This window comes from Palaemon carinicauda, chromosome 42 (assembly GCF_036898095.1).
Source record: "Palaemon carinicauda isolate YSFRI2023 chromosome 42, ASM3689809v2, whole genome shotgun sequence".
NCBI classification, from domain to species: domain Eukaryota; kingdom Metazoa; phylum Arthropoda; class Malacostraca; order Decapoda; family Palaemonidae; genus Palaemon; species Palaemon carinicauda.
Genome location: NC_090766.1, coordinates 43,409,617 through 43,422,116, shown reverse-complemented (window position 1 = coordinate 43,422,116; position 12,500 = coordinate 43,409,617). Strand labels below are relative to the sequence as shown.

Here is a 12,500-nt window from a genome sequence, read left to right as displayed (position 1 = left end):
ATATATATATATATATATATATATATATATATATATATATATATATATATATATATATATGTGTGTGTGTATGTGTGTTTTTCATGCAAAATGTAAGTAAATTTCTTGTTTATTTCTAGTATATTTCTAAATATTTTATATACTTTTGGAATTACCTTCCAGGTTTTTAACTCTCCAAATGGACATTCTATCTGGAAAAATAGCATCACAACACCTCTGGTTGAGGCTATTCAATAAACACAAGAAGTCTTATCAAACAAAGAAATCCATTTTTTAAAACATTTAAAGTATTCCATACATATTTTTCTCACAATGTTTTTTTTCATTTGAAAATAATACTGCAATCACGGTACACATTCTCTACGTGTATTTGTGTGCAACCCGTAATATGATGTAAAGCTGGACACTTACAAAATCACTTGAAGATGAGACGTCAAGTGACTTGACTTATATTAATATATGCCTAATACAGCTTTTCCTTACGGAGTATATGATGTATATTCCGTTTACGCATTCATTGCGTGTAAAATACATCTACTGTATAGCTTTATTTTGCACCCGTATATAAGAACAACATACGACCATTTTAAGCTTCTATGGCATAAATATAACAACGTGGAATCATATGAATATGAGTAACCGCATGAGCCTCCTTTAGTCATAATGGTATGATATGAAGTCATAGAGTTGGGTTGATTTTTGGTTATATACCTTTAGCATGGAGGGTACTGGACTGCCATTAACCGATCGTACCCCCTTTCCTTAAATAATTTTCATATTTCCCTTTTTGTGATTTTCTGATGAAAACATTCCATTAAAAATGAAATTACTCTTTTTCAGGGTCATAGGAAAGCATCTTGCAATAAAATACTTATTGTATAAACTATTTCGTGTTTCTGCATTGCTCTTTTATTTTTACAACTAATTTCAAAACTCTCAAGACTTGCTTAGGCTCAAGTCTATGCAGTCAGACTGTCTCTCACGCTTGTTTTAAGTCTTCTAAGTTTTAATATAAGACTAACACAATAGTGCTCTGTTAGGTAGTCAACTGATTCCTTCACCCGTTCCTGTAACTTCAGACGATTCAGACACTACAGTCATCATCTTAGAAACATACGGAGCGGACCCAGAAATCCTACGGACATTTGAAGAAGATCAGCAACTTGTCGGAAACGACACTGAACATCAGTACAATCCTTATAAGCAGATACAGTCTCTCATTGTAACCTCGGGTCACTGTACATTCTCAAACGAAAGTGACGAGGGGGAACAAAGTTCACAGACAGACACGTCAACGGATACTTTAGTTTTTGATTTGGCACAGTATGAAGGGGAGTCACTTACTGAGCCTTGTGGACCTTATGTGGAGTACGACCAGGACACAGGTGCTGTGATAGAATTCCCGAACGAAAACTGTGACAGCGACACACTCAAGCGAAGTCGAACCGAACAGAATCCCTCCACTTTGGAAAACGAAGACTCGTTTTTCGTGAACTTTGAAGAAGAATTAGAAAAAGCTGAAAGGCAGTACCCCCAATTAGAGGTAAAACATTTATTGATAGAACAAGAGGGCTACGAGGAAGAAGAAGGCGAAGAGGAAGACTCGGGAGAAGAACAAGAAGAAGAAGAGGAAGAACTGCATATTATTATCCCAAAGTCCCCAAACGTTGCAGTGAAAAGATCTAGTGAGTATCCAACGATTGTAGAGAGTGAAGAGGAGGAAGAAGACTCCTTAGGTTCACCACCAAGAAAGAAGCTGGATTCCAAAATGGGTCAATACTATTCAAGTGCATCAGGAGGAGATCCGACGGGGGGAGATGTTTCAGGATCTCTTCCATCCTCCCCTCGATCGTCAGAAGGATGGAGAATGTCTATGGCTTCCACTGCCACTGTAGCCTCAACAACAACAGCAAACTCTGATGATACAATGGCAAAAGACATGTCTGAGCTTTCTTCAGTTAACTCTCGTCTCTCTTGTTTAGACGAAGGTCAAGACGAGGTGAAATCATCCCCTGTAAAGACACAAACTTCTACAGACCCTAATGTTACACCAAAAGGAACGCCACAGCTGGAACGGAAAAGACAAACGAGCATCAAAGATGCCATTGATGAGCTAGAAAGCATTGAACAAGCAGCTCAAAATCTCCTGCTAAAGAGACAGCATTCGGAGGAAGATAAAACAACTCTAACTCCTTCCGAAGATAAGCTAAAGATATATTTTACGGAAAAGAAAACTTCTGAAACCAAAAATGATGTTGAGTGCTTTGCTGAGGGAAATAGTAATGTAGATTCTAGTCTTTCAAAGTCACCTCCAGGTCCCATTTTTCAGAGCCCCGAAGAACAGAAAGGACAAACTGACTCGGTACGATGTCAAAATTATTCAGCAGACACTTCTACAAATGTAAACGGAGAGGGTAAATCTAGTGAACAAATTCCCGATATCATATCGGAAGATAAACCTCCTCTACCCCCATCAGCAAGCACTCAGCCACCAAAAATTGATATCAAGCGAAGGTGGTGGTCCAAGAATAAGGAACTCCAGCCATATATATCGAGAGAATCGTACAATGATGAAAGAGTTTTCAAAGAACTGGAAAGGCTACGTAGAAGTTATCAGGAAAGTGATATTAATGACTTTTTAGATACACTAGAGAGCACTCATATTCCTGATGACATAGACGAAGCCTTCTTACGTCAGCTCTTGCTTGATATCAGAGTTGATGTTGAAGGTGTCGATGTACCTGAAGAGGAGGTTGAAATACCTGATTTAGAGATTGTTGAAAAACCAGAGCCTGCATCACATGTTGAAGAGGTAGATACTGCAGATGAAGTCCCTAGGCCTTCTTCCGCAACTGGAAAATTTGAAAAAGTCAAAGAGAGAATCCTTGAGATGATCAAAATAAGAAAGAAACTCAAAACTAAAGATGGTACATCCAGTGAAAGACCTACAACGCCAAAAGAAGATGCTAAGTTTTCAAGTGATTCAACCAAAGACGAATCAAGTCGACCAGAAACCCCGCAAATTAGTAGATCACAAACTCCACAGTCTTTAAGGCCTGACACCCCAGATTCCAAATCTAGCAAACCTCCTAGTAGACCACACACACCAGATGTGTCGAAAGGAGAGGATTCTAAAAAAGGTTTTAATATTGCCGACTTCTTGAAGAAAGGTTCTCCAAAATACTTGAGGAAAAAATATAAAGAAAGGAGAAATAGGAAATCAGATTTAATAACGACATCTGAAAGTGAGAGTGAAGATATGGAAGGCTCCAGAAAGGATATTGCTGTGTCCAGTAGTTCCTCCAGTAAAAAAGTTTCTCACGGGGAAAGTCAATCAAACCTCAAAGGAAGTAATCGATCCCTTAGCTCTTCTCAAGAATTGAAGAAAGAAGTTCGCTTTGATCTCGATAATGATCCGCAGATAAAAGGATCAAATAACTCAGGTTCGAAAAGTGATCCTAACAAGCCTCTAATCTTAAAAGAAATAATTAAAGAAACACACAGAATTTCAGGGCCCCAATTAGTCACCTGCGAAGCACAAGAACAAGAAACAGTTTTAGTTAGAGAAATGGAGGAGACGATACAAGAGTTTCAAAGTGACATTATAATAACCTTGCCTACTACTGTTGAAGATATAAATAGTAGAAATGAAAACCTATTACCAAGACTCCCAGAAAGAGCAAAACCTCCAAGAAGAAAGAAAAAACTTATCCCATTACCAGTTGAAGAGCTTGCTGCAGAATGTTCCGATAACACAGCATCAACCACTTCCAGTGAATCAGTAAAAATAAATGAAACAAAAACAGTTGAATCATTAACGACCACTGAACCAAAGTCGGGTGAATCGATAAAAACAGATGAACCAAAAAAGACAGATGAACTGAAAGGAGATGAAGATATGACATTATTGCCAAAAGATATTGAATCATCAATGGTGTCCGAATTCAAAGCAAATGAACCTAAAGATTTAAACCAAACCCAACCAGATTACTCAGTAAAAATATGTGAAGAAAAGGAAACTGAAAAAACAAAGGTTGAAACAAAATTAGATAATTTAGTTGATGTAGCTAAGCCTGAATCGTGTAAAGAGTTGAAAATTCAAACTTCAGCAAAGGAAGAATCTCCTCCACCTCTTCCTCCATATGAAGAAGTTTTAGAATTGCCAAAAGTTGTACCTAATACTGTCATTATTGTTGAACGGAGTCAGGTCACAGAGGAGAAAATTGAGATACCTGTAGCACATTTGAGTGCAACAGCTGCTAATGAAGTAGTAAATGAAACTGCAACAGATTCAGCAGTGTGTGATGGAGAAACCTCTCAAGAAAATCATGTAAAGAAAGTTGCTAATGCAGATGGTCCCGCCTGTCAGGTTACCCATGAAATCTCTGTATCTCCTCTTAATCAGGAAATTGAAATGTCTCCTCCTATGGATAACACCAGTGGTAATGAGACATTAGAGGCTTCTTTGCTTATAACACATGTTGCATCATCAGAGTCAGTTGCCCCACCACCAATATCTGATGTGTCGACAATGACAGTTTCCCCTCCTAAGAGTTTACCTGTTATTCAAGAATCCTCACAAGAAGACCAAATAACTTCACATACTCCAAGTGGCCCGACACTAGCAGACAGTGTGAAGAGTACTACTCCCACATTTCCGACACAAGAAGGAGAAAACTTCCAATCATTGTACGATAATGTTAATCCTTTCAAAGAGATGATAGAGCAGGAACAAAAGCAAATACTTGCTGATTTAGAATCAAAAGTTGCAAGTGATGATTATGTGGTCCCGGTTGTAAGAGATGTGAAGGTTGAAGTGCATTTGCCACACAATTCTGGTTCAGCAAGCAAAGCTAACGAGTTGACTTCTCTGCAGGAAGCTCGCAAGAGCCCTGAATTTGAGAAAAACAAGATAAATAGCATTGATGAGCTTGCAGCTTTGACTGCAGAAATGTTCAACTTTTCAGGAGAGGTTGAAGATGGTGTGAAGCCATCAAAGTTGCTGAAATCTCTTGAAAGACCTCGATCAGCAACGCCTAGAGAAGAGAAAGTAAAAGGTACTGAAGAAAAGACGAATTTGAAAGAAACAAAAGAAATTGTAACTCAAACGGAACCAGAAGTTCCTGTTCGTTCTTCATCGGTGAAAGAAGCAAAGACGAGTAATACCATTGCGATACAAACAGATCCAGCTAGGAATGTTCGCATGTATGAAGCTTCATCTCAAACTGACACTGAGTATGAAACTGATCTTGAAACAGAATCAGAGATGGATGAAAATCCTGCTATCAAATATGATTGTAGTAAATGGCTATTTGGATCATCAGCAGATGTGGTACAACCTGTACCTTCAGTAGAAGTTGTACGACCAATGCCTCCACCGAGGGATCCTCATCTTCAAGAGCTGCACAAACAGCAAAAAGTTCTTATTCAAGAGTTACAACAACAATCAGTTATGCAACAGCAGAGACAAAAAGAAGCTCCCGAAGCACCTCCGCGACAATTCCAGGAGAAAATGCCCTTACGAGTCGTGGATGAATTGAAGACAGTGTTGGCGGAAGCTGAAGTTTCTACCCCTAAACTGAAGAAAATCACAGAAACTACTCCTCGATGGGATAATGATATCTCATGGGACAACGGTAGGTTGGCTTCTAATCCTACTAATAATCCTTTGAAGCCTAGCGAATCCTTAGCTGTTAATCTATCCACTAAGCCTGATGCTTCGCAAATCCCTCTACCGCCTGCAGGCTCCCCTGTTCAGCCTATTAGCCTGCCTGACTTTTCTCTTAACCCAGTTAAACAAAATCAGTCTCTTTCTTTTGTTAATACATACAAATCAGAGAGGAATGGAAGGTTAGATAGGCGATCATCATCATCAGTATCCACAGATGACCTGGCAACCATCCCTGAGGAGATGCCCTTTCCACCTGCCAGGGTAATAAAGGAAGCAGATGACAAGAAATCTCAAGAAGAGGTGTTAGCTTCAGGAACCCCTTGTGGTACACAGAAAGAAAAATACCCTGAAGATAAACAAGACAAAAGCAAAGATGCTGTCAAAGCTGGTAAAGCAGAAGAAAATGTTACTACATCCAAAGTCCGAGCAAATGTTTATCCTTCCTTTGCCCCAGTTCACAGAATTCCAAGAGGGAAACCCCCTGTACCTAAACCTGTAATGAGAAGATTAGCAAGTGATGGTGCTGATGACGGATACCAAAGTGATCCAGGATCAAGACGTGCCAATGGAAAGCACAGACATGGAACTGGCAAATCAAAAGGTAAGGCTCCTTCAAATGATGATAGGGGCTATGCAACTGATTCCGAAATATTAATGAATAGTGATAATGGAAGTAAGAAAACTACCAAGGTTTCTTCAGGGCAGTCCAACCAGCCATTGATCAACGACCCAGAACTCCCAGAACTAACAGAAATGATTAGAGCAGCCGTCGGTAACCCGAAGACACTACGAAGCACGTGGATTCCTTTTGGTCAGCCAGTGGATAATTTTGCAGAATTTCTTGAAATACCGGGTCTGGCAGAGAAGTCTCCAAGTTGCAACGGTAAGACAAGTGTGGCACTAACCATTCCAGAGGCTTCAACTGAAATAACATCAACAACAATGTCAGAAACCTCACCTGAACCCCCACCCATTCCCCCTCCCCCTCCTGAATCGGCTTTTGACGAACCCTTGCCTCTTAGCCCTCCAATAACTCACAATTTTACAGATGAAGAAAAGGATAGGTCCAAAGATAAGCCTAACTATCGAGATTATGATTTGCCTTTGCCAAGTGACCGTAGTATTAGTGAAGCAGATGCCTCTCTGATAAGAGAAATACGTCAGCATCATCATCATCATCAGTTAAATGAAAACAATGTTAATGATATTGATAAGGAAACGCTTTGTTCCCAACATGATGCAATACCTTATGAAATAACACCTAACTTGGCCTCCCATAACGCTTCCCTACAAGATAATTGTGCCATATCTAGTTTGCCAGAGGCCCTCCCAACATCACAACCATCACCTTCCCACCAACCTCCTCCACCTCCCCCTCCACCGCCTCCCCCACCCCATAAATACCCCCCTAATGCCAGGTTACCGGCGCCAGGCACTGTCAGTGCTGTGCGTGGCACCGCCACGGCAGAGTCTCTGTACCTGTGCCAGGAACCCCATGCCCAGTCTGGCTCTAAGACAGAACAAGAACTGTCGTACTGCGCCAAACAGCAAAGGAGGCCTGTCACCTGGTGCCTTCAGTACACGCCTCCTGTGTTCTCAAACGACCACCAACTCGACCCTCACTCTTCTACGGACGACTACGTTAACCAACTGAAGTCACCTGATCAATTACCTGTCAATCATCAAGTTTCGAGGAGAAAGGGCGGCCGTTCGCCCTCTTCAAGTCGCTCGGCCCCAAGTTCTCGTCCGATCAGCCATATCGGTCCTTTTTCATCGCAAAGGTTGCAGGCGCAAGGGTTAGCCGAGTGGCTGTTTTTCGCTCGACTTGATCGGACAAATAAATTATTAAGTCAGTTGCCATCCACCATGGAGCTCAAACCATCGCCTCAGGTGAGTGGATCAGGTGATGTGAATGGCTGTCACGAGAGCGAAGTGTCTCCTCAAGGTGTCGACGAGGGTGTTGATCAGGAGAATATTGTGAAAAGTCCCGTATCAGATACAGGTAAGCAAAGGGAAGAGGCGAGAGAGTCATCCTCCCCTCCCCCACCCCCAAGGCCCCGTACCCCCATTGATGAGCGTGACCCAGAGCAGGTGTCGGCCGAACGTCGGTACCTCTCGTATTTTCAGGATCCTCCTTACGGTCGTCGTCAGCCTCCAGTCAATATTCAGGAGGAGAGAGGATTATCTTTGCAACAATTAGAAGCCCAAAGACGTTACAATAATTATTTCCTCGGTCCTCCGAGGGGTTGCTCCTCCAATGAAGATGAGGAGGGAAAGTCCCCGGAACCCGACGAGTATCAATTGGCGGCTCAGCGTCGATACGAATCCTATTTTCAGCAAGGGCCTCCAAGGCCAAGGTCACGGCCTGGGGAAGAGAAAACGCCCGAACCGGACCCTGCACAGTTGGAAGCGGAAAGGAGATATATGTCTTATTTCAACGCTGGTCCAGTGAGAGCCCGATCTTCTTCTTATACCGAACGCACTCCAGAACCAGACGCCGAGCAACTGGAAGCTGAGAGGCGTTACTTAAAATATTTCCAGCCTGGTCCACCACGTCCTCCACCTGTCGAGAAACAACAGACACCTGAACCCGATGCGGAGCAATTAGCGGCCGAACAACGATACCTGTCGTATTTCACGCCTGTTTTGAAACGTGCTCGTCCGACATCTCGAGTCGAATCTCCGCCTGTACCCGATGCCGACCAGTTGGAGGCTGAGAAGAGGTACTTGTCATATTTCAACCCCGGTCCTGTTCGACGAACGAGACCTCAGAGTGCCTACGAGATCAACGCAGAACCAGATGAATACCAAATCGAGGCTGAGAAACGTTACATGTCATACTTCAAAGGCGCACCGAAGGCTAAGCACGCGAAGAAAGAAGAAAAGGAAGAAGAAAAAGATACGGGAAAACTCCGCATTCCGCCGACACGAGCGATGTTGGAAGCGGAGGAAAGATTCCTGAGTTATTTCAAACCGATTCCGTGTGGAGAACCGAAGAAACTGATTGACCCTCCCGTCAGCGAGAATGAGAAGTATCGACAGATGCTGATTAAGGAGTATTGGAAAGCGATGGAGACGAGATTAGATCGCAAAGAGAAAAAGATTATCAAAGTGAGCCGACCGAAACGCGAACGCGTAAGGGAAACAACGCCGCCCACGCAGCGGGAATTGGTCGTTCAGGAATTCCTACAACGGGTGAAGGATCGTAAGAAGGAGAAGGACCTGCATTTCGGCGACACAGACGATGAGGAGGAGGATGCTACCTCCGCGAAGACGGAGGCTGATAAGGAGAAGGCGGAGGATATTACCAAAAGACTGGACGCCAGTTTGAGGAGCCCTATAGGAACCTCGGAACCACAGACACCCACCATCGAGGGGGGTGGGGAGGTGGCCAAAAGAATCAAGGAGGACCTCGAGTTGTTCGTGAGTCCTGAGGGTGAGTGACCGTAGTGAAGCAGATGCATTTAAGAATCCCCGCCAGGAAAGACCTCATCCCCATAGTTGTCCCCCACCCACTCCCCCCCAAAAAAACATATATATCCACCCCTGTTTTTCCTATGCACAGGGTCTGCCGCCACCCTGCTTGTGTTTTGACAACTAAAAATATGTAAAACATATAAAAAAAATCCTATGTCCTAATTGACATGACCCGGGGGTCAGGTCAGGTGACCGTCGTAGAATTGGTTGTTAAAGGCTGTAGATACTAATAGTTGATCTAACTTCGTCCGTATCTAACCTTCCATCGTCCTCTGACCGTTCCTCCTAGGTGTGCGCTAACATTACGGTAGATCTTTGGACAGAAGTAGTTAATGAAGTAGTTAGGTGGCGCCTAACCTCGCCAGGTGTGGTGGAGTGCTTCTAGTTAGCTCCCCCCCCCCCTAATCAAGATAGTCGTCACACGTGTCACTCCCAAAGGTGACCCGCTTTCTGAGAAAGTATGTGTCGACTCGTTCGTTATTACCATCGTGTCTCAATGAAGCCCCTTCTTTCCTCCTATCGTAACAAACGTTTTATTTAAAAAACTTATTTTTATATGATTGATGAGCATGATTTTGAGAAAACCAAGGGACAGATATTTTTGTTTGAATGCCTTACGGGTGGCGACAAGGTGTATCAAGGTAGACTATTCTACATTGATCACCTGTAGTGGATAGAGATTTTTTTGCATGGTGTTATTGTTATGATTTTTTTTATTGCTGTTTATATAAACATTGATTTATCATGTGGAATTTTGTTCAATTATTTTCTTTATGTTTTGAGACCCAACCTTAATTATCTTTATTTTCATATATATATTTTTTTACGAGTTCTGTGGTTTGAACCCTACCCTGTATGGGTATTTTTTTTTTTATTCCTGAGTCTTGTTTCTCCCGAAATTTATTCTGTTTATTTAGTTATTTAATTCTATTCGATTAAAAACAATTTTACATTACAAGATTATAAACATCATATACATAAACTTAAAGATGTAAGATGTACTTGAGAATGGACACAAATATGTGGTGAAAAGGGAATTAGGAAAACAGAAACAATAATGAAAAGGGATTAGTGAGAGTTGGTAGAATTATAAAATAGGAACAATGATAACATTGCATTACAAAGATTTAAGATAAGAATTTTTAAGTGAAAAAAAAGAAGAAAAAACATGTGAGTTTAACAGATGAATATTTCCTAAATTCTAAAACCAACGAAAAATAATGAGAGCTGAATAAAAAATACAAAAATAAGGTACTTGCTTACACACTCGCGTACATAATTCTCTATGCAATGTTAATAATTACAGGATCGTTTACGTTCAAGTAGCGTTGCAATCAGATGGCCCTATCCCCTCGTTAATAACGTCTAATAGCGACGCGCTATTGATAACGCTATTATGTGTGCGCGTCAGTAACCTTTTCAAATGATGCATTATTAGCCCTGCTGCCAGTTCTTCATGCCTCTCACAACAGGTCTGCTGGCTATTTTCATATGGCGATGCCAAGAATATACCACGAGAGAGAGAGAGAGAGAGAGAGAGAGAGAGAGAGAGAGAGAGAGAGAGAGAGAGAGAGTTTCGCAGTCAGAAGGTTTGCGGTACGACCCCTTTTGATATCGGATTCATTTCTTCCTAATTTTATCTATTTAAATAACAGAAATTATTATTATTATTATTATTATTATTATTATTATTATTATTATTATTATTATTATTATTCTTTAACTGAGGAGAATCACGAACGCACACTCATACAGAGAGAGAGAGAAAAAAAATCTTTCTTACCTCTACAACGCTGCCACGATGTACGATAATAGCAGAAAACGTTTACAGTAAAGTTGCCAAAAATCTCTGACCGCGGGTTCGTCCATCTCAATCGCGGAAACATTTTTTCGCGATGGATCGATATTTACTCCGGAAGTCTTGGGGGTATCGCGAATTTTTCACTCCGTGAAATACAGCGAAGGTGCTTGGTAAATAATGCCAAATGGGCCAATTGTGGAACAGTGCTGTCTTAGATGGATGTCTCACTCTCAGTCCGTTTGTACCAAAACACCTGCTTGGCATATCTCAAGGAATGGCAATAGGGAAAATATTCTCAAGTAGCAAATAGGGTGAAAAATAGGAATGAATAGGCGGCGCAGCCGAATGGCTCTTGACAAACGTGATTTCCTATTCTTAAATCATATCTTTGTTCTTGATTATTTATTTTCATTTTTATCGTATTATTTTTACAGTTAATCCAGGATGCCAGAGAACTTTAATTCATTCATTCATTCACTCATTACAGTTAATCTACGCTGGACTTTTCTTTTTTATCCTTCAATTCCTTTTTTGTAAATGGGGAAAAACAGTATATATGTATATATATATATATATATATATATATATATATATATATATATATATATATATATATATATATATATATACTAGATTAAATTGTTTTTAAATTTATTCATTATAGCTTACATACACACACACACAAAAAACACTACATATATAAATATATGATATATATATATATATATATATATATATATATATATATATATATATATATATATATATATATATATATATATATATGTATGTATATGTATGTGTATATATATATATATATATATATATATATATATATATATATATATATATATATATATATATATATATATATATATATATATATACGAAGTTTGTAACCTAAACTAAGCAATTCGCCATCAGGTTTTGCCTTTGTATAAAGTACATAGAAAACGGGATATCTCCTTCAAACATTAATTGATGATATGATATCATCAAGGGAAGTTACATTTAACAAACAATAAAGTAAGTTGTGACATTGATGAACAATTATTGACAATGTGAAGTCAGTAGTTTTCTCATTCGGATTTTCAGTATTTTTTCAAAATTGTTGAAAATACTTTAATCAATTTCTGGCGTAGAGAATTGATGTTGGCGGTTGCTAGTTTTATTCAGTTTTCTTTTGATGATATCTTGTATAAGAAATAAAGTCTAAATGTATTACAAGTAATACTTTGTTTATTTTCACGATGAAGGGTCAAATTGCAGATATTGAATAATAATAATGAAGATAACAATAATAATAATAATGATAATAATAATTATTATTATTATTATTATTATTATTATTATTATTATTATTATTATTATTAGAGTCATTGCTGTTGTTGTGGTTTTTATGATTATTATTGACATTCAATCATGAGTAAGAAACAACCATTAATACCTAACTTCCAAAGAAATTTCAGTAGAGAACATACTTCCGCCAAAGCTCCGACTATATACATATCCTTTCGTGCATCTTAGAAAGCTCTCAAATTCTTCAATTCC

General features: G+C 39.7%; 1 protein-coding gene across 1 annotated transcript in view; it reads left to right on the top strand.

Moving 5' to 3' along the window:
• Positions 1-12,500, top strand: part of LOC137633129 (uncharacterized) — a 476,875-nt gene that overhangs the window by 132,886 nt on the left and 331,489 nt on the right. Inside the window, exon 3 of the mRNA XM_068365289.1 lies at positions 1,080-9,107. Coding sequence (XP_068221390.1) covers positions 1,080-9,107 — 8,028 coding nt within the window. The remainder of the gene's footprint in view (positions 1-1,079; positions 9,108-12,500) is intronic.